General features: G+C 37.0%; 1 protein-coding gene across 3 annotated transcripts in view; it reads left to right on the top strand.

Annotated features, from left to right (window-relative positions):
* The window catches only part of ry (xanthine dehydrogenase rosy), a 58,524-nt gene that overhangs the window by 25,896 nt on the left and 10,000 nt on the right, over window positions 1-22,628 (top strand). For all 3 annotated transcript variants that reach the window (XM_071598850.1, XM_071598851.1, XM_071598852.1), the window contains 15 exons: window positions 255-348; window positions 676-788; window positions 5,513-5,700; window positions 7,509-7,622; window positions 10,224-10,365; window positions 11,589-11,664; window positions 12,066-12,286; window positions 12,952-13,074; window positions 13,318-13,542; window positions 15,593-15,726; window positions 15,958-16,132; window positions 17,625-17,816; window positions 18,062-18,207; window positions 22,164-22,341; window positions 22,451-22,579. In XM_071598850.1, coding sequence (XP_071454951.1) covers window positions 255-348; window positions 676-788; window positions 5,513-5,700; window positions 7,509-7,622; window positions 10,224-10,365; window positions 11,589-11,664; window positions 12,066-12,286; window positions 12,952-13,074; window positions 13,318-13,542; window positions 15,593-15,726; window positions 15,958-16,132; window positions 17,625-17,816; window positions 18,062-18,207; window positions 22,164-22,341; window positions 22,451-22,579 — 2,250 coding nt within the window. The remainder of the gene's footprint in view (window positions 1-254; window positions 349-675; window positions 789-5,512; window positions 5,701-7,508; window positions 7,623-10,223; window positions 10,366-11,588; window positions 11,665-12,065; window positions 12,287-12,951; window positions 13,075-13,317; window positions 13,543-15,592; window positions 15,727-15,957; window positions 16,133-17,624; window positions 17,817-18,061; window positions 18,208-22,163; window positions 22,342-22,450; window positions 22,580-22,628) is intronic.

The following is a 22,628-nucleotide window of genomic DNA, read 5'->3' as shown; positions in this document are numbered from 1 at the left end:
ACTGAACATACATTGTCACAGTATGAAATTTTGTCTGATATTAATTGAAAATATGTGTTCATATATATATATATATATATATATATATATATATATATATATATATATATATATACATATATAGATATATATATATATACATATATAGATATATATATATATACATATATAGATATATATATATATTAATAGAAGTGCAAACTACTTATCATATAGGTATCTCGTGTCTTTAATGGTAAAAAAAATTTTTTTAGGCTGTTGGAGGCAATATTATGACTGGAAGTCCAATATCTGATCTGAATCCTGTATTTATTGCTGCTAATTGTATGCTTGAACTGGTCAGCAAGGGTAAGTTCTGCAAATCTTCATATACGTGTATTTAAGCCAATCATCGCCGAGAAGAGTTCCATTTTACCATACCTGTATTTAGTTGTGCTTCCCAAATAGTAGTAGTAGTAGTATATGCATTTAAATTTTACAATCCATCAGTTGAATTTTATTTTTGAATGGGTGCATTTTCCTGGTCTGAACTAAAAACTCTTTTGAGCAAACATTGAAGGTAATCAGAGATGAAATACCTAAATTTGTCAGTAAATTTGTAAAAGGCCACAGTTGAGAGAAACTTCTTTGGCTTGGTAAATAATTCTTTTTATTATTTTCAAATGCCTTTTGCAGAAGGTGGATATAGGACAGTGACCATGAATGGATCTTTCTTCACTAGTTACAGAAAGAATATTGTTAAACCAGATGAAGTTCTCCTTTCCATAACAATACCCTTCTCTCATGAAGTAAGTTAACTGCTTTCAAATAAATATAATTTTCTATTGTTTCAGGCTTCACTTCGTGGAAGTATTTAATATCCATACTGAAAAGAATGACTCGTACTTTTCCACAGATTTTATTTTACGGAGGGGAACTTCTGGCACGAAAATTAGACGTATTGCTCCGAGATCTCACAGGTTTTAAACCTAAATATGGAGTTAAAAACTCAATAGAGCTAGCCCGGAAATTGAAAGATATTGATGTCCCGGAAAAAGCGAGGCTAGTCTCCTTTGACATTAGCAATTTATTTACTTGCGTACCAATATCGGAAACTTTGCTTAGGGTGGAAGAACTACTCAAGGATTCCACCATTGCCCAAAATATCTCAGACGAATTGGTCCCCCTTATCAAAATGACAGTTAACCAGAATTATTTTAGTTTCAACCACACTCTTTACAGCCAAACGGATGGGTTAGCTATGGGTTCCCCACTGTCCCCCTTCCTAGCCGAAGTCTTCCTCAATTCTGTAGAAGAACATCTTTTTAATGCTGACAATCAGCATAACAAAAACGTGGGCTATTGGTTTCGTTACGTTGACGATATACTATGCCTATGGACTGGAACCAACCGACAGTTAGACTCCTTCCTTAATTTCCTAAACACTCTTCATCGGAATATCTCCTTCTCCATGGAAAAAGACGTCAACGGCACCATCAACTTCCTCGACTTGACAATCACAATTAGGGATAATAGACACGATTTTGCAATTTATAGGAAACCCACTTATACAGACCACATAATTTCTAATGATTCCGCACACCACTTTTCTCACAAACACGCAGCCCTCCACTCCATGATCCACCGTCTCCTACACATCCCCCTTTCCCCCAAAAACTTCAACATTTAACTCGTGAATATCTATAATATAGCTACCAACAATGGTTTCAACCCAAAACTAGTTGACACATTACTACGGAAAAAACAAAAAGCAATGGCCATAAAAAGCATTTTCGTATCACAGCCCGCAGTATCTAAAGATTTTAAGTGGTGCTCGATCCCGTTTCTGGGAGATCTTTCATATAGGATTTCCAACTGCCTACCCACCTCACTCAAAGCAGCCTTCTACCCACCCATAACCCTCTCCAAACCTCTAGCCAATGGAAAAGACACCCAGGATAGCCTTCTCAAATCAGGCATTTATAAACTGAAATGCGAGGATTGCAACAGCGTTTATGTCGGTCAGACCGGCAGGAATATCAAGTTACGAGTCAAGGAACACGCTAGGTGTCACAAAAATTAGAATAACAACTCTCTCTTCGCCAAGCATTTACTAGAATTCGACCACAGCAGTGACTTTGTCCCAGAGATATTACACACACTCCCAAAAGGATTAAAAATGGACGCTCTCGAGCAATTAGAGATTAGAAGGCACTTGGTGAACCCCAACACGACACTTTGTAATGAGCAATTGTTCCCATACCCCTCCCCACTCCTATCCGAGAAACTAGCCTGGAAATGGTCAAAACAATCCATCACCGCACCTGCGAGCCCCCACCCCTCTCAAATCCTTCCAACCCTCCGCGCCCCCACTCTGTCCTGAGGGTATATATGCTTGCTCTGTCTGTTTTGCAAATTTGTACCTGATGATGCCGCAAGTCGGTGAAACGCGTTGTACCGTATAATAAAATCTGTGGAAAAGCACGAGTCTTTCTTTTTAGTATGGAAAATACGAGGGTCATCCGGAAAGTAGTACCCGTTCGTGAAATAAAGACACAAAAGTAAATATTAACAAACATAAAAAATTTTATTTGAAAGAGGATACTTTAAACTACTTCTCAACATAATCTCCAAGGAAATTAAGGCATTTGTCATAACGTGTGACAAGTTTCTGTATTCCTGCTGCATAGTCCTTCGCCGCCAGCTCATTGAGATACGCGAGGGACCCATCTTGCACAAATTTTTGCATAATGCAGATGGTGTTTAACAATTTCATGAACAATTGTTCGAGAAACATTGGGAAAATGCTCACAGATGTCATCAATTGTGACGCGCCGATCGTTCCTCACGAATTCGTCAACTGAGCTCACCAGTTGGTCTGTAATGACAGACGGTCTCCCCGAACGCTCATCGTCGTGTGTGTTCCCCCTCCCCATGTTGAAGTTGCGACACCACCGCCGAACAGACGACTCGTCCATTACATTGTCTCCATACACCTCCTTTAATTGGCGATGAATATCACATGGGCGAACGTTTCTTGCATTGAGGAATTTAATCACTGCCCTCACTTCACAACTGGCGGCGTTCTCAATTTTTTTAAACATTGTAAACAATCACAGAAACAACACAGGCAATGCTAGCGTCACGCAACTTGGCTCAGAGAAGGCAGACAAGCCACTGAAGCTATCTGACCTCGTCCAGCGGCTACTCGCGTCGTCAGCACTTCATGCGGCACGAACGGGTACTACTTTCCGGATGACCCTCGTATAATTTTATTTTTGTTAGCATATTTTGTATTAATTTAAAAGTAGTCTAGTGCCTTCCTGCATCGGAACATTTTGTACCATTGTTAATGTCAAGTTTGATAGCATTGTAAATAATTTAACTCAAAATTTAAATTTATGTGAAAATGCAAACAAATATTTGCTCTATTAACAAGAGCTTTTATCAGGTTAATTAATGAGACTTAATTGGAGCTCTTAAAAAAAAGTCAACTTACCTGGCTGGGGTAATGATTCAGATTTCCCATCGCCGATAATAATTTTAACGATGTGAAAGTAATTTTTTCCACTCTTTAGTAAATACCAACCAAATTAGTCAGAAAAATTGTTTGGCAATCGGAATGTTGAAAACTTTAATTTTGTGAATTTCTAGCTCTTATAATAATAATAATAATAATAATAATAATAATTCTTCATTCATTTTGAAAAATGGCGCAACCATGTTTAATGTCGTCAATATAAATATTATTTAACATATAAACATAACTTCTTAAATGTTATGAAGAATGTCACAAAATAATTCATCCAATGAGTAAAGTGGGTGAGCTAGTAACCAGGTATATATGCCCTATTATTGAAACTCTGGATAGTCTGATTTCAACTGAGTTGGCAGATAGTTATACAGCCGTATGTTCACAAAATGAAATGTGTTGTAAGTCGATGACCATTTACAATAAGTGGTATTTTAATTCGATTTACCTCGTGTGGTGTAGTTATGGATGTTAGATCTAAATGGGTAAATTTCTAGATTAGCATTCACATGAATCAGAGCCTTAAAGATATATAAACTAAATATAGTCATGATTCCATACCTAATAAAAAATGTTTGTTTATATTTTTTTCCAGCGTAAAAATACGTTTATATCCATATACTAATAGCTGTTAACAACCATTGAATAAATGGAATCATAATTGCCTGTGGCTATATCTACCGTGAGTATACAAAAGATTGAAGTCAGGTGATTGAGATTAATTCCAAACCTCAAAAGGGTAAAAATTAAACAATATTTACAAGCCTACACAATATGCCGCCTTATTGCTTTTTCGCGCCGATTCATAAGTCGAAATGAGACATAGGTTTATGTGCCCTTTTATTTGCTACATTAATTAACTATCAGCAAATCAAATATAAAAAATAAGAGAGTGAATAAAATAGAATTTTGTTTTTTTTTTGTTTCCTTTGCTTTGTTAGTATTGGCGCTCAGCTGTTCTAGACACCCTCCAAGTTTTATGAAAGTGCCGCCTACATGGCGATTGTTTCAAACCTGAATTACGGTTTATAATTTAGAATTTTCTAAAGAAAATTACTCATGGAGAAGGAAATCGTATTCAGCGATGTTTAAACTAGAAGTCATCAAGCTCGCGAAAGGAAATCGCGAGGCTGCCAGGACGTACCCATTAAATACTTTTAAATCAAAGTTACGCTCTGGTTGGGAAAAGTGGATAATGCCTGGTATGAAAGACTACACAGAATCGGTAGGGATTAAAATAGTACCTCATGAAGAAATCAGTCGGTGGATCCTGGAAAGTTGGCAGGATGTCCGAGTTATTTGTGTAAAAAATGGATATGAAAAAGCTTTAGGCAATATTTCAACCCCAGTTCTAGAAGATGAGGAAGAGTTGACTCCGGAGAGTGAACTCGGTGATATGCCTGAAGAGAAAATAAATGCACTTAATTCATTTAATTGTGATTCAGGAGAAGAATTTCTTGGATTTGAGTGAATTAACTATCCTATCATATACGTGCGACGTGTGTGTATATAATACGACGTACTCAACGTATACCTGAAGTACTACGTATTAGATTAAATGAAGTACAGAAATAATATGTTTCTTCTTTTTCTCGTGGATTTATGAGCCGAAATAACTGCAAAATCAGCAGATCTGCATAAAATAAGATGCAATTTGAAAGGCATGCTTCCAGACTAATTTATTTTGCGAAACTCTTCCATAAATTATTGTGATCATAGGTATGTAAATGTTTGGATTTTTTCAATTTTCATTTGATAACACGCATCATATTTTTCGATCATCTGAACATTTTTGTGTAGATAACGCGCGCGTATTCGATGGGAAAATACGGTATTTTAGCAGTTTCAATGTCATTTATTTTTTATTTAAGACTGCATACAATATGCTGAGTTTTGTTAGTATTTCATACCGAGTATATTTGTATTATCTCATACTGAGATAGGTAGTATCGCATTTCTGTTGGCCACTTAAAATATGCTTTCATTTGGTTTACGTTTCAGTTCATGTATTTCAAAGCATATAAACAAGCACGAAGAAGAGATGATGACATAGCCATTGTAAATGCTGCTTTCAACGTGGAAATACAGAGAGGTGCCTCACCCATTGTCCAAAAAGCAACTCTTGCATATGGAGGAATGGCTCCAACCACACTGGAAGCAAAGCAGACAGCCCAAGTTCTTAAGGGGAAGTTAGTATAATGTATTCATTGATCTTTGCTCAAGCACTATTAATTTTGCTTTGCATGTTAAAATATTTATAATTTAATGCTAGAGAGTCTATGGTTTCAAGTAATCAGAAAGAATGGCCAATTGATTTGGTATTTTCCTCTTTATAAGTTTGAGTCATTTCAATATAGGTAAGGGAAATGGTAGTCCATTGGTTGGAGTGCTAGGCTACAGACTGGAGGGCCTTTGGTTTGATTCACAGGGATGTGTCTGAACCCCCTCAGCCCTTAACCCAATCTGTGTGATTTTACAGGGATCAAATGTTGCTGGGAAACCACATGCGGTGCAGGGCAGGTAACTGCCTCTCCCCTTACCCTGATGTGTGAATTTCATATACCATTGGGCACACTATACCCAGTGAACTCGACCCTCACCCGTCAAACTGACCTTTGGGTTGATAACATAAGGTGTATGTTGAAACTAAGTGCCATCATGCATAGACTTTGAAACATAGAGTGATAGAGTTGGTTGGTGAGTGGAGGGTAGAAGGTGGATGGCTGAGGACATGTCATGTGTACATCCAAGATGGACTTTGGGATGAACAATTATTTCTCACAGTGTCATTGTTTCAACCTACACCTGCCCACTCTTTTCATCTCTCGCTTAACCTTCTCCTCCACAGCTGTTTACTCTGCCCCCCATTTACCAACCTGCCTCCCTCCCTCCCTCATTTCAATGTGTACATCAGAGTGAACCAGTTTTCATTCTGTATTTGCAGATGATGTCATAACATCGAAAGTTTGGTAAAATAAGTTGCTAAATTTGAAAGAGGAAAATTGGTATTGTTTTGTCATTCATTGTGTTTGAATTCAACAAATCACACTAGAATCATCAAAATGAATGTAGAACTCGAAAGTTTATGCCACCTAACTGATAGGAAGTGCCTAAAGTAGCTCCTATTCACTCCTCATTGGTCTTCAATTACTTGATGTAATCTTATATTTATTTACTAAAAGTAGATTCCATTAATGTAATGATGTGCATTATACAGGGTTCGTCGGGAAAATAAGTGTACTGAGCTCAGGAAAAAAAATGTATTACACTTTTACATATCTTAAGCTAGTATTCCTCAAAATAGGACCCTTGTGAGTCGATACACTTGTTCCAGCGGCGTTCCCATTCCTGGAACGCTCCCGCGAAGGCATCATCGGGAACCTCTCGAAGACTCGTCGTCGACCTCTTCTCTGCCCTCCACGAACATCTTGTGCCACCGAAAGATCATGTTTCTGGACATGGCTGACTCCCCGTAAGCCTGGTTAATCATACCGACAGTTTCGGTAGACGATTTCCCAAGCTTTACCGCAAATTTGATGGAATAACGCTGCTTCGGCATCGCGTTCCGTGACGTGGGTCGAGCGTGGAGGTTCGCGTTAACAGAGCTCCTCACTACACCACAGCTCAGAGCCGACTGCCTTTTTCAGCGTCGCTTGCCAACATACCCCCCTCCAATCGCAGCCCGTCAGAGCGGTGCTGGGCGCACCTGGAGCGGCGCGCCCAGCCCAGGAGTCAGTACACTTATTTTCCGGACGAACCCTGTATTTGGCCTCACTTTTCCTTCTGTGGTGGATATCATTTTTGCTTAAGAAATTTTTATCCTAGGAAAAGAAAAAACTGATTTTTTTAAAAATTATTTTAGCAGCCTGGTTTTTTTTCTGCAAAACAGTCATTTTTTATCTGACAGCTTCACTCTCTCAAGTAATATAATGAAGTAACTTCTCTGATTCAACCTGAAAGGTCATATTCATTCATGTGAATGCTTCTATCTTCTCAGGAAATGGGACATGAAACTCTTGGAGGAAGTATGCAATGCTATTGTCAAGGAATTGCCACTTTCACCTGATGCCCCAGGAGGAATGATAGCTTATAGGAGATCCCTGACTCTTAGGTAAATACCATGCTATCACACAATAACAGATGCAATATAAAGAATATAAGGCAAGTTTCTACCTTCCTTTGAGAAATATTGATTGTCTCTTTGAAGAACTGTAGTTTTCAGAAAGAATTTTTCACCATAAACTGTCTTTGCATTGGAGGGAAGGAATTGTACCTTTCAATAATTTTAAAAATTTCTTTGAAATTTTGCACCAGTTTCATAGCATCTTTAAATACTACTAATGTATATTTTTACTTTACCAATTATATTTCTTTCCGTATTTTTTCACTGGCCTCTTATATCCTACAAAAACTGAAGTCTACATTATATCATAATATAATGAAAGGCGATATGATTAAATTGACCATTAGTTTTACCGTGGCAGTAGGTATCAATCATGAATTTTTTCTCTCCACCAATTCTCTTTTCCCTTATTTCTGTTTAGATTTTATTTCTCTGCTATTGTAAATTGTGCAGGTTGCCAAAGAATCCATGCTCATTCTTCACTAAATACCTATATATTTAAACAGATACCTATATTTTTGTTACTGGGGATACATATAATCCCATCTCATAAATCTGGAAAACTGTGGAAAATGTACTTGTGTGTTTGCTCGGGCCACAGCTGGGGAAACATCTTTGTATGTTTGATTGTCTCTTGCTCCAAGGGCCCAGAGTTCCCACTAATTACTTTTAATGGCCTGAACCATTTCTTAACAAGAAAAGGTCAACTCACTGCTCCCCCATCCTGCTTCCTCCAACCCACCCCCATCAGGGCTTGAGTGACTGCTATATGACTACTTTTTCCGACTGTCCACCACTTTAAGTAAGTAGGCAATATGTGGCTTAAGAAATAAATTGATTTGCATGCTCTTAAATGTCAAATAAATCGGATTACCACAAGAATAATAAGTATCTTATCCGTTTTCTACAAATTTAAAAAATTTAAAGATTAATTTCTAGAAATTAAAGCTCCAACAAGTGAGTCATCAAAGTGCACTTTGCAGTGGCTACCCCTCAGGATGAAAGAAAAATAAAGGTACCCAGGGAATTAAAAGGGTCCCCTACCTGCTTTGTCTTTAGCCATGGAAGAACGGCATTGGCTCTGTCATTTTTCTTCTGCACAGAGACGTAAGAAAATGATCAGGCTACCGCAGCAGAATGGTTGATAGCTCTTTAAAATCCTTCAATGCTGATTTAGCACCAGAAGTTAACTACCTACCTCTAAAACCACATAGGGGCCATCCACTTTAATTTTAGACAATTCTAGCAAGTTTCATTTTTAAATGAGTCATTATGCATAAATATGAATATAAAATATAATGGTTTAAATTAATATTGCCAAGGTGTAATAAATGAATAACTGATTTTTAACATGTATATTAATATCCTCCATTTTTATTGCCTTACTGTATTTGAGTTCATAGTGTAGGCATCAAACTACAGAGTTGAACGCGAGCAAATAGTTTCAGATGAGCAACTCCTTCCATACTAAACTTAATGGCAAGTGTAATCCATAGTCCATACTCTCCATGCAAGCAATTTGGAAGCCAAGAATACAGGTATATAGTGGAGGACTATCTAAAATGGCCTGTTCGCATGGAATTAATTTGCCACTTATGTTGTATCGGTAGCTTTATTAGGTTCATAACCATTATAACATGTTGCTCCAAAATAATAGATTGGAGCCTTCAGTCAGGGAATTATAGATGGCTTGTTTTCAGAATACATACTCTGGTACCTATCTCAACCTCCAGAGGGATATAATCCAATAAAAATAGAATGCCAAGTTAGATGTGCATTGGTGGTGTAGATTAGTAGTTCATTATCAAACTTGTGGGTTAAGTTCAAGTCTCTGAAACCACCATTTCCCATTACCAGGGGATGTAATCAACAAATGTACCTGCAGGTACAATGAAGTTATCCAATAATAACTCATTGTGAAAGAGGTGTTCTTCCCTGGGATTGGGTGAACTGGTCCACAGGGCCATTGCTGCAATTCTAACCCAAACCTGGGGAATGTAATACCTGGTTTACTGGAATAAGTTACAGTTAAGTCTCACCCTCCCCCCCCCCCCGGAAGTTAAGGGGTCAGCTTTTCTCTAATAGCATGTCTAAGTACATAATCTTAAGAATGGTCATCTTGGGCAAAGCTTGTACACAATGGAGCGATTCCAAAGGATCCACACTTGAATCACTGTGGCAACATCCACAAACGTTTCCAGTCATCTGGCCTTTCCTATGGTCTACCACATCAGATGCTTCCTACTTAGTGATTTGCCGTTTCATTCAGGGTGAAAGATCAATCAATCGAAATGAAAATTGTGTGGGATTAATTCAAGGTTACATAATGAAATATAAATAGGTCGCATATGTCTTATTCAGCTTGACTACTTTTCAAAACTTTACTCCAGTAGTTCCTGGTCCATAATCTTTTTGGATCTTCCAGATCGATTTCCACCTGAGTCAGTTAAACATGAGTTTAGAATGAGAGAATTCATAGCAGTCAAACTTCAATATTTCCACAGTCTGCATGCACACCAGTTCACTTGCCAGGCTCTGAAATGCAGTTTGTGTGTGTGTGTGGACCAACCTTTTTCTTCTATGTTTCAGCTTCTTCTACAAATTCTTTGTAGAAGTCTATGGAAAAGTGAACTGCAATGGTCCTCAGCAAGAATCCTTACCAGAGAGACTCTTGAGTGCATCCCAGGGACTTAGCACTGTCCATCCTCAAAGCTCTCAATATTTTCAAGTGGTACGTTTCTAAAATTCTTTGAGGGTTTTCTCTTCTTTTTATAGCACTCTAACTGCGTATTCCTGTTCCACACACCTCTGTTTTCTTTGTGTTTCCCCTCCCTTCCATCTCCCTCCACTCTCTCTCATCACACCTTCAATTCTTTTCATCCATTCCCTAGACATCCAAAGTTTTGACCATCATCAGCAGATTCTACCCTATCTTACTTAAGTACCACTCTTTCCCCCTTCCTCCCTTCTGCCATTTCCTTTTTTTCTTAACCCCCCTCCTATATGTTCTCTCTACATTCTTAGACTTAGTCACTTTGAAAATTATTTGTATGTTTAAACCAGAGTCAGTAAATCAAAGATGTCATGAACTTTACGTAGCTGTTCTTTTCTTCCAAAGTTTCTTTTCTTTCATATTTACTTTTTGTCTTCCGTAGCTTGAAAAATTGACACCTGAAGGTATCTAAAGAACGAATGAAAGATTTGGAGCTTCAACATGTCATGGAAATGATTGTCCCAAATGATAGGTTTAACATCCTGATTAAAATAGATTCTCTATATGAATTATCAAGGATATATTACAGCATAGTACTTTTACATAATATTCCTTGCCCCAATGACTGGGATCAGCTGTTAAATTGATTGTCACCGACAATTTTATATGGTGCAGTTTGCTCCATCAAGATTTTACTGAAGATGATATTCTCCCCAATTTTTGCATTTTCTAGTGTGAAACTTGTGAAAAATAATTTTACATCAGCCATAATAATGGTGAGCATACTGAATTTGATGGTTAAAATCTATGTTCTACTATTTATGTTGAACTCAAATAAGAAATGCCAGTAGTTCAAAACAAAACTAGGTGCTCTAGTTCAAAGAAGTGACTTGTATAAGATTTATATTTTGAATTTTAAAAAGAAACTTTTGTTATCGGTAATGGGTAAAGCATTACTCTACAGTATCTTAGACCTGTTAAAATTGTTAGTTTATATAAATATATGTTTGTTTAAGATATAATTATCCAATAGCTGTTTTACCAAATAAATATGTGCTTCCAAAAACTTCAGTAGGATTTGCCAAATATGGACTAAAATTTGACAAAATATTTTTTAAGCATTGTAAAATCAGACATGCATGCTTGCAGGAACAGTTCAGGTTTTTGGCTTTAGGTTGTGGCAAAGATATGTGGTAATTTTTCAGTAAATAAATCATGAATAACATTTTTTCTTTCTAAAGGTGCCTCCAAATCAACCCAAAATGGATGCAGTTGGAAGAACAATACCCCATATGTCAGCTTTTAAACAAGCCACTGGTATGTTAAAGAATGATATATGTTGTATTTTAAATGCTTTATTAAGTAAACTTGAAAAATCAAAGGCGAGGGAGAATGTGGAAGGATTGCTTATGGAAGTGATTTACGGGAAGGGGGAAATGGGTCGAATCGTAAGGTGAGAGAGGTGGAGCATGGGGAAGGGGATTTAGGGGAGAAAGGAAGCTCCTTATGAGCTCAATCAGGACATCCCTAGGGCCATGTGGGTCAAAGGTGTGATGATACTGATATTTAGAAGAGAAGAGAGGGAAGTGGTAGGGATTTAAAATGCCAAGAGCCAAGAAAGGATTCCTTATTTACTGCATTTCTGATATAACTTGTTTTCGTATTTATATATTTTTTCATTGCATATTGATAATATATGTTGTTACTTTCTGTTTCAGGCGAGGCAGTTTATTGTGATGATATACCTCACTACGAGAATGAACTGTACCTTTCTCTAGTCTTAACTACTCGGGCACATGCCAAGATAATAAAAGTTGATGCAGCCCCTGCTTTGGCTGTTGAGGGAGTTCATGCTTTTATCAGCGCCTCGGATATAGATCCTAAAAGAAATAGTTTTGGGCCAATAATTCATGATGAGGAAATTTTTGTCACCTCAACGGTTAGTATACTACAGTGACGCTTTTACTTTTGCACTCTCGAGGTTAAGCTGCGATGAATTAAAATTTTTTTTGTACATTTTTAACTACTGCCAAGTAAAAATTGAAATATTATTCAGCCAGATGTGCAGTAATTTAAAATTGTTTTCCCCAAATTTGGATCTAATTTTTGAAGCCTTGATTTGTCAATAATTCTTTGATTCTGTGTGCACAGTTTTCCATTTTGAGAAAAATGGATGTTTTTATACTTACAGCAGATGATATTCTATGCAATACAATTTTGTTGGAATAAAGTTTCTGTTAGCAACATCTCTTGTCAGTTAGTACGAATCATCCCTGTATACGAGTCAATATCTGATATAAAAAAATGAATACATGTTGAGTGGTTGTGAATTTCATCAAAATAATTCGATGAATAGCTAAATTAGGTCGTGACTGAGAGTTCAGAGATTTTTCAGTGACCAAATATTTTGCTACTCTTATTCAATTAAACGTATAGAAACAGTTCCAATTATATGCCTCCATGAGTGCATATTGATAGTTTTAATTTCTTTTGATTACTTCTTTGGAAATGGATCTCGTATCATTTTTATGTTTCCCATTTCCCTAAATACCAATTCAATGACATTTTTACTGAGTCACCATTGTTCTTTTCACTTGGATTCAGGCCTATTCCACGGGTCAAGTTATCGGAGCCATAGTGGCCATTGACCAAGCCACTGCCCAGCAAGCTGCAAAAATGGTGAAAGTGGAGTATGAAGATATAACACCTGTTATTGTAACCATTGAGGTGAGAGTGAATGCTGGAAGTAGCGAAAATTCAAACTTTTTCATTTATTTTCAAGAAGTTCTGCATAAAAATCGAAATTTGAGACACCTTTTATTCTTTGAGTTATTTGTGTTTCAATGTTTGAAATCTTATAATGTATCAGACTTCATTTATTCTGTTTTATGAGTGACGTGTCAATCCAATCTAAGATTAAATGGAAACAATAGGCGTGTTTGCATAACGATAATTGTTTCTTTCCTTCAGGATGCGGTAGCAAAAGAATCATTCCACAAGGGAACTCACCGTCTGATGAAGGATGGGGATGTAGATGCTGCCCTGAAGGAATCGGCACATGTGTTTAAGGGGGAGGTTCACATGGGAGGGCAGGAGCACTTCTACTTGGAGACGCACAGCACGATTGCCATCCCGAGAGAAGAAGGAAATGAACTTGAAGTGATAAGCTCGACTCAGCATCCGTCTGAAGCGCAGGTAATGAGATGCACTGTTTTCAGTTGCAAAGGAAAAGAGTATTTAAGATATTGCTGTGAATATGATGGGGAAAATATCAACCGAATAACAATAATGATATCCACCAGTATGATATTAATAAAAAATAAATAAACCTAACTATAACATGCAGAGTGCTGAAAACACGCATGAGTGAACACCAGAGGGCAACCAAGGCCAAACAGTTTAGAGCATCGGCCATTGCTGAGCACGCCTGGAGTGAACCCGGACACTCTATTCTGTTCGACGATGCTAAAATAATAGCGAAAGAAGAAAAATACTTCCAGAGGATAATCAGAGAGGCCATTGAAATCGTTAAAAGGCCAGAAAATTTTAACAGAGAGGATGGATATCCACTCCACAGTGCGTGGAAAAGAATTATTCCGTGCAAATATGAGGACGTTCCCTGATTGGCCAAGAAATTTCCCGGTATTGGCGCCGGATTTTCTCTATATAAGACGGGACAACAAGCTTCTTTTCATCCTTGACCTGTGTACGCCAGCAGGATAGCTGGCGAAACTGTTGTGCATTTAAACGACATACGCGGACGCAGTCCAAAAAATGTGGAAATCAAAAACCTAACTATATCTCAACTGTTAATAAGAGAGAGAAGCATATGAGTGAAATTAGTCAAAAGAAATCATAAGTGGGTATGGGCATCCCTCTCTTTATCTGTCCTAACTTCATCGTACTTTTTCAAAGAAACGATTTTAATATGTTTGATTGATGCTGTGTTGGTTATAATTGTTGATGGGCCATTTTAAGAAAGTGTACATCGGACGATTTCAATTAACCAAGGAGGGATGAAGTGTCAATTAACCGTGGTTTTTCCAAAAAGAGTTGCCCTGTAAAACCAAGAAACTAAGTGTTCAGAAGAAAATTTGTAAAAGAAAATAAGAAGTCATTCCTACTAATATTAGGAAATTTCAACTGCAGTTTGTGGTAATTTATTGATTAGGTAAGATTTGGAAAAAAATGGCCTTTATGAAAGGAAGTTGGAAGTTAAAATTGTATAATAGAGCATGGTTTAAAAATTATAACAAAAAAGAATAGGAAGTATACCACAAAAGAAGAAACGTAGTACAATATAATAATCACCTATTCATTAAACATGGAGAGTGAACTGTAGGAAAGTCTTGATATTTTATTTTCCAGTTTTACCAGAAATTTAATTTTACACCAGTATCAGAATGGTCCTGGCCAACATTTTTGAAAATGGGATAACTAAGGGTGAAAAAGTCTGAAATTATATCCTTTAGTGATGAGAGGTCAGGTTTACAACTTCTAAAAGTTCATAGAGTAAATTCAATGTGACATTAGTAACTTTTAAAGGTGAAATATAAATGATTTTATAAGTTTTTCAATGATGATTATTACATCAAAGGAGAGTTCCCTTTCTCCTGGTTAATTTGCCACAATTTAGACATTTTATGGGGAATGGCATCAATTGAAGTTGGAAAAGTTGGCCAGTAGCTGAGTAATGTTCAATTTGCCTGGCTGAAATTGGAGAACTATTTTCTGTCTACGGGAAAATTTTGCATTTCTGTGGTGCTTTGAGTAGCTCTCTGGAGTCGTATTCTCAGCTGCTATTGATGGATCCAGGGGGTTCAATGGGGTGCTGTTAGACCTCTTTTGGGACTTGAGGCTTTTGTTCTCATATTTCCTTGGCTCTTGACACTAGCTCTCTCCGTTAGGCTGCTTGAAACTTAGTCTGAAGAAGTTAAATTCTGAAGGGAGGAAATAACTGGAGAGAGGGGTAGAAGGGGATTGATGCCACAATGTTCATATTTTTAGTATGTAATTTTCGGCTAATTACTGCACAAATAGTGTGTATTTTTTATGAAAAGTATGCTACAACCTACATGGTGTGTCAGTTAATTGTTAATTTGAATATCAGAGAAAGTCCTGTTTCCAGTTCCATAAGTTTTCATTGAAATATGTTAAGTTAATGTCCTGGTAGCCATTTGAAAAGTTAAGTGCTTAATTCTGTGTATATGTGAAATAACTGTTCACTGATACCTTTGCCTTGTAGAAGCTAATCTCTGAGGCCACTGGTATGCCTGCCAATCACATTGTTTGTCGGGTGAAGAGGATTGGAGGAGGCTTTGGAGGGAAGGAATCCAGAGGAGCTCTTTTGGCTCTTCCTGTTGCCATTGCTGCCCTTAAGTGAGTTATTAACTTTCCTGATAGCATGTATATTGGAATCTTGCAGATTATAAAAATGTAGGCAAATAATACTGCTTGTGAGTGGTGACTGAGAAATCACGCATGTTAACTATTTATTTAGGAACTATCAATATATTTTTGCTTGGTTATATTTCATGAGACCTTTGCAGTTTTGTAAAAGTCAAATTTTCAAAATGAATTTGCATTTTCACTGCCCTGATTCCTTTTCAGACTCAATCGACCAGTACGGTGCATGCTGGACAGAGATGAGGACATGATAGCCTCTGGGGGAAGGCATCCTTTCTATGGGAAATACAGCATCGGTTTCTCTAAGGAGGGAAAGCTGCTGGCATGTGACATTGAGTTCTATAACAATGCTGGGCATTCTCTGGATCTGTCAGCCTCAGTAAGTTAATTGCACCTGTGAAACCTTTTTTATTCATACCTACCTACTCAACAGAATAGGAAAAACTCATTTTTAATATCGGACCAACTAAAACAGATGAAAAAGCAAACTACTTGTGAAATGGAGAGACAATTAAATGTACAGTGTGCATCCACATCCTGGAGAGAGTAAACAGAGGTATTTATGATTAGTTCTCTGCAGCATCTTCCATTGAAATTTCACATTCCTAGACACTGAAGGCATTACCTTGTCCATGGTAGATCTAATCAATTCCCTCCAACATCATGATTGGGCATGCCATTAAATAAATAGAGGTAGTATGAGAAAACTCCGTGACCATTCCTTCAGATGATTTTATGGGATCATGTCAAAAAAATGGAGTGACTGTGTATCATGGGCATAGATGATTTTTTCTGAGGGATTTTAACTTAACTTGAACTTGATATATCTAATGGTATATATTTATCTAGATGGCATGTCCTGTGAACTGTAGTCCATATAGCCATCCTTGACCTTGAAATAATCCTTACTTGGGAAAGTATCAATTGTTTAAATTTTGAAATAATGATATCCTTCTACTCTTCATGTGCAACAGACAGAGATCTTGCTGTGAGTCGACTACTTTTGCATAATCATTTAGTTTCCCTATCTATTTATTTATTTATTGACTTAATTGGGCGAGGTTGGGACTAATAGTCCCTTTTCCACCTAACCCTACATTACAGACATTATATTGCAGACAAACACATACAACCAAGCCCTAGATGGAGGGAAATCCACCTAGGCGGGAATCGAACCCGCGACCTTTGGGTTGGTAGGCAAGGACGTTACCCCACCGCCACCGAGGCCGGCATGGATATGGATATGTACACGAAAGGCCTTTTTTTATCTGGATTTTCAAAAATCCCACTCATGTTTGGTCTCAAAATGTCTCAGAAGAATGAGAAAATACTTGCATATATTGAAATACTAATGTGGATGCTGTGAAAACAAAATTGGCTTTCCTCTTAATATTGCATAGTCACATTAAGTGGGACTGTAACATATGTCCCAAGCTTCGTTAATAACTGTCAACTAACAATGCCTCTTTTTCCCTGCAATGTGCACAGGATGGGTAAACCTTGTCAACAAAAATAAGATCGTGTTTATGAATGCAACGGGTGGGAGTAATGGAGGTGGGGTTTCGCACACAACGGTTATGATTTTATATTGCATTGATTATTTATTTACATGCTTTATTTCAATGTGTATATATTTTGGTTTTGGGGTGAGGGGATTCCTTCCCCTTGAATCAAAACCCCTTACTCAGTCAGATATGCAAATCCAACACCATTTTAGCAAAATGATGCTTTTGGAAAAACCATAAATTTGTGACGGAAGTTTATTTTTTTGTACATTAATTTGGGCAATGTATTAATATGTAGATGAAAATTGTCATAACACATAGACATGCAGCAAATTTATGTGTATAATTTCCTTTCTGTATTTCTAGGTTTTGGAAAGAGCAATCTTTCATTTTCAGAATGCTTACAAAATACCCAATATAAGATGCAAAGCAGCCTGCTGTAAGACAAATTTACCATCAAACACTGCATTCCGTGGATTTGGAGGTCCCCAAGGAATGTTTTTTGCTGAGAACATGATCAGTGATATATCTGCATTATTGAATGTTGATCCTGCTCAGGTACCTATAAACTACAACTGTTCAAGTCAGATTATACATGATGTGTCAATTTAAAGCTGTTCTTATTTATATTCTTTCTAGATTGGCATTTTTTTTGCTACTGCTATCTTTATTGCCATGAGAAAATGTTAGGAATGTATTTATGATTTTCCTTAATTTTGCATTTAATATACCAATGAAGTTAATAATTAGCAATTTATTTTTACTATGTTGGCTCAAAGGTGTAATCCTGGCATTCATTTAAGGTTCGCGAGTCAAACTTATATGAAGAGGGAGATAGGACACATTACAATCAAGTACTAGAGCATTGCACATTGAAGCGTTGCTGGAGTGAGTGCATGCAGAGATCAGATTATGAAAAGAGGAGGTTGGACGTGAATAGCTTCAATAAGTAAGTTTAATTTTGGAGCATATGTGGGCATGTGTGATTGATCTGATCACAAAATGGTAACTTTTGACCATAGTATCCTTAATATAATTGTAACTTCATTTTGATCTCACTTCATCTCAAGATATTCTAAGCCAAGAGGAAAAGCAAATGTATTAAAGTGCTTTTTGCTCAAGATATATTAAAATATCTACACTGAAATTTAAGGTCATATTCTGATACCTTGACTGGCTAAAAATATCATTTATTTCAAATAATATTTTGAGACATTAGATGACCTTAGGTGTTGACAAACTGAAAAGTTATGTTTATTCATCCTTAAGGAATGGTATTTCTACTATTCATTTGGCCATAAAAAACTCCATTTTAATGGCCTTCACTAATCAGATATATTACTAATTTTTGTTTGCTATATTGGTTCAAACTACGGTCAATCAACCAAATTAATTTAGATTAATAATGATTCTATAAATAATTCCAAATCTCACCCAAGCTATGGTAATTGCCCTTATTCTGAAGTTTTATCTAGTCTCATACTCTCAATTTGTCTTATCCTTTGCTGATAAAGAGTCACATATGTACCAGAATGGTGAGAAATGAATGAATTGAGATCTGTCACGGTTGTTGACATTTGAGGCAAAAAGTTATATAATGGAAGAGCAATTTAAGTGAAAGACTCATTTTTGTTTGAGGTAAAACTGATACTCAAATATCATTAGATATCTCTCTCATTCCATTTCAGTCTGTGCTATATAATACATGAGTTGGCATAGACTGACTGTAAGAAGGTAATATAGCTGTAGTAAAGTAATACCATACATTGCATAAGTTTTATACAAATGCATACATGTATTGAAATAACATTAATTTTACACATTCATGCAGAATTTGGTTGTGCCTGGGTAGTTTCATTACTTTTTCTTACAGTAGTTTCTTCTTCAATGGCAATTCTTTTTATACCGTGAACACTTGAGATCATTCCTTCAGATGATTTTCACAGGATTGTCAACAAATTCAGTGCTTTATGCCGTAATATAGTCTGGTAACTCTCTGATTCCCTGAGCATTTTCCATGTACGCCTGCACCTGTTTTGGTATTAAAAACCAGTGTTTGTTATGATTAAACTCTGTCCCCTGCAGAACTCCATTGCTTTTTCTCCACAGACATTCCTTGTTCCTAAACCATATTCCCCTGCCTCATTACCATCTCTGTTTGCTTACAGTTGCATTCAAATCATCCACGACTATAAAATGTTAACCCCTGGGGACACCTGCTATAATTTCCCAGAACTGATCATTTTAAGTGAATTTCTTTCTACTTACGGTTACTTTTTGGCTTGTATACCTGAAAAATCACCAAGTTTGTTGGTTCAGCTTTTACTTCTACTGATAATATTCTATCAGTTGCTTGTTTTATGTTTACGGTGTACTCTCCCGGCCTTTTTATTCAATATCATTGACACTCCTTCTTGGCTGTCTTCCCCATCCACTGTATGTTATTCTATAACTATCACTCCAGTTATCTCTGCTATCCTTCCATCTTGCCTTGTGTAGCCCTAAAATATCTTTATTTCCTCTCTTCATCTCCCACTTTATATTTTCTAATTTCCTTATCTTCATTATTTTTCTTACATTTTAATGCCCCTATTATGACTGATTCAGTCCTCTTCTGTATTTTTTGCGCTGCTGCTGGTATTTTTACAAGGATTTCATGAAATGATGGCCAAGGGAGCCTTGTCTTCCCTGCTGCTGGGCATGACACAGAGCCTAGCAGGCTGCATCCCATGGGTACCATGACTCATACTCTGATCTATGCCAATCATAGCATGGATATTTAATTGAGATGGTCTCCAGTAACCTTCCTCCATAGAGTTCTTAATGCGACCAAATCCATCACTCAAATGGCCGCCCCACTGAGGTCAGATGTATTTGCAGCCAGCTTTCTGAGGAACAGACAGTGCACAGACCACCTTTTGTTTGGCTCCTACCCTTCAACTTATCTAGATCTAGCATGGGTGACCCTAACAGGAGCAATTGTCATAGCTCCCGCCAGCACTGCCCTAGGGGGTCATCAGAATGTGCGAGTTCCTCCACCACATCAAGGTTGTAGTCTATGGAGAGGGAGTGCCTAAATACTGATTTATAAATTTAGCCAATGTATTTAAATTTTGGCTGTAAGAATTTTTAATTTGTTAAAGAATTTTTTTACATGGACAAAATTGTGCAATGGTATAGAAATGGGTCACCGTTTAATTAAAAATTTTAAGGGGCTATTGGGTTGAAGCAAGCTGTCTTTCGTAAATATCAATTTATTTTTAGGCACAAAATAAACTCTAAGTTGGCCGGACCTATTTTGTAGTTTTATTATGGAAGTATTGGAGTATGTTTATAATTAGTTTATAGAAGGTTTGATCAAAATTTGGGAATATGGTATTCCAATGGGTGGAGAACTTGACTACGGCCCAGAGGGCCCAGGTTCGATTCTGGTTTATTCCTCTGAGTACCCCCTACTTCTTCCAAGCTGTGCGATTTTACGGGCACCTGATCTTCTTTCTGGGAAACCATTTCCGGCGCTGAGAAAGGAATTGACCCAAATGAGTGAACTTCACTTATTTAGGACAATTCCTTTCCCTCAAATGAGTGAAGAAATTACTCAAATGAGTGAATTTTACATGCCATTGGGCCCAGTACTAGGTGAGCCCCACCCTTGCAGTCAAATCAACCTTCAGGTTGATAACTGTGGTTTTATTCAAAAGTGTTTTCTGTAGATTTTGTGAATGGAATACTCTTCTCAGAAAGGAGTTCATCCTACTTACATTAGGTTGCTAATTGTAAAGCCAATTATTTTATGGAATTGAATAATGTTGTAAGATTTTATTTTACATGTGCCATTTTAGGCCATTAGATTTGTTTCTTCTTTCAGTTGCCAACTATGAAAGACCATTCTCTTTTCTGTTAAATTGTCTGGGGGTTAAGATTATTCCTTTTTCATTACATGTCTAAGGTATCAAAGTATGAGAAAAAGGTGTGGTATTCTACCTTTTTCTGAATTAGATTGGGTATTTTGCTCTGTAGAATAACTTTGATTGATTTAAGTTACTAAAAAAATTGGATTTTTAATTGTAGGTCCTTCAGGAGCTTATCTCCTTTGAATAGCTAAGCACAATGTATTCTAGTACCCCCTCCCCTCTCATCCACAGCAGCCAGCCCTTGGAAGATTCCTTTCTACCATTATTCATCTTTTCCCACACCAACCCACTATTAAACTAAAATAAAAATAATAAGCAGTTTATCAAAACCAGAAAAAAGTTAAGACATGCTTCAACTGAGTCATATTGTGAACCAATATTTCCTTAAGATGTGATTGAGACTCATTCAACCTTGTAAAATAAAATCTCATTCTCACTAGATTCTCATTACCATTGTGTTTTAAGCCCTGTGTTTTTTACTGCATTTATTGGTTACTACTTAGACCATGGCATCCTTGAATCAGGGGTGCCAAGCCCCCCTCCTCCCTTAATTTATGGTTCACCATCCAATTCAACCAACCTATCCCTTCTAAAAATCCCCCTCATCGCCCTCAAAAAATCAGACTCACTCTCATGCACCTGTGTTTTTACTAGCATGTTTTAATAATTTGAACACATTTTCAATGGTTTTCAAACTTTATATAAGTACACCCAACAATATTGCCCTTGAAGCTTTATCACATCACTATCTGGCACTAACAATAAAGAAATTATTACTGTATTGAACTAATGTGATACATGATAAAAATTATCGTTCAACTGCTTTACATAGACGAACATGGTAATTTTTTCTTTTCTTCGACCTCCACCCCCCTCCAACCCAAAATTTGAATGATGGAGCACTCCCGTTTGCCACCCACGCTTTAGAATATGGATAATATTGTGTGTCTGGGTGCCACGCTCTGATAATGGCATTCTCCATTGCCAACAGGCAGCACAGATGGCGTAAGAGGGGTCTGAGCATCATCCCAACCATGTTTGGGATTGCTTTCACAGCCAAATTCCTCAACCAATCTGGAGCATTAGTCATGGTATACACGGATGGTTCAGTGCTGCTGACCCATGGGGGGATAGAAATGGGCCAGGGTCTTCACACTAAGATGATTCAGGTAACAAATATTTAAATCGAAAGTATTCAGTTTCTCTTGAATACAGAGATTTTAACTATTTCCTATTGTAATGTATATTACCTAAAAAATATTGATATCTCACCTCCAGGTGGCTAGCAGAGTTCTGGGAATTCCTGAAACAAAGATATATATTTCAGAGACATCTACTGACAAAGTACCCAATACTTCAGCTACTGCAGCTAGTAGTGGTTCAGATTTGAATGGGATGGCTGTGATGGTATGTTAGCTCAATTATTATTTGGTAATTTACCCTAAGGCTGGTTTTG

The sequence above is a fragment of the Hetaerina americana genome, unplaced genomic scaffold (genome assembly GCF_022747635.1).
Source record: "Hetaerina americana unplaced genomic scaffold, ioHetAmer1.1.p SCAF_10, whole genome shotgun sequence".
NCBI classification, from domain to species: Eukaryota; Metazoa; Arthropoda; class Insecta; order Odonata; family Calopterygidae; genus Hetaerina; species Hetaerina americana.
This window is presented reverse-complemented; position numbering and strand designations above follow the sequence as displayed.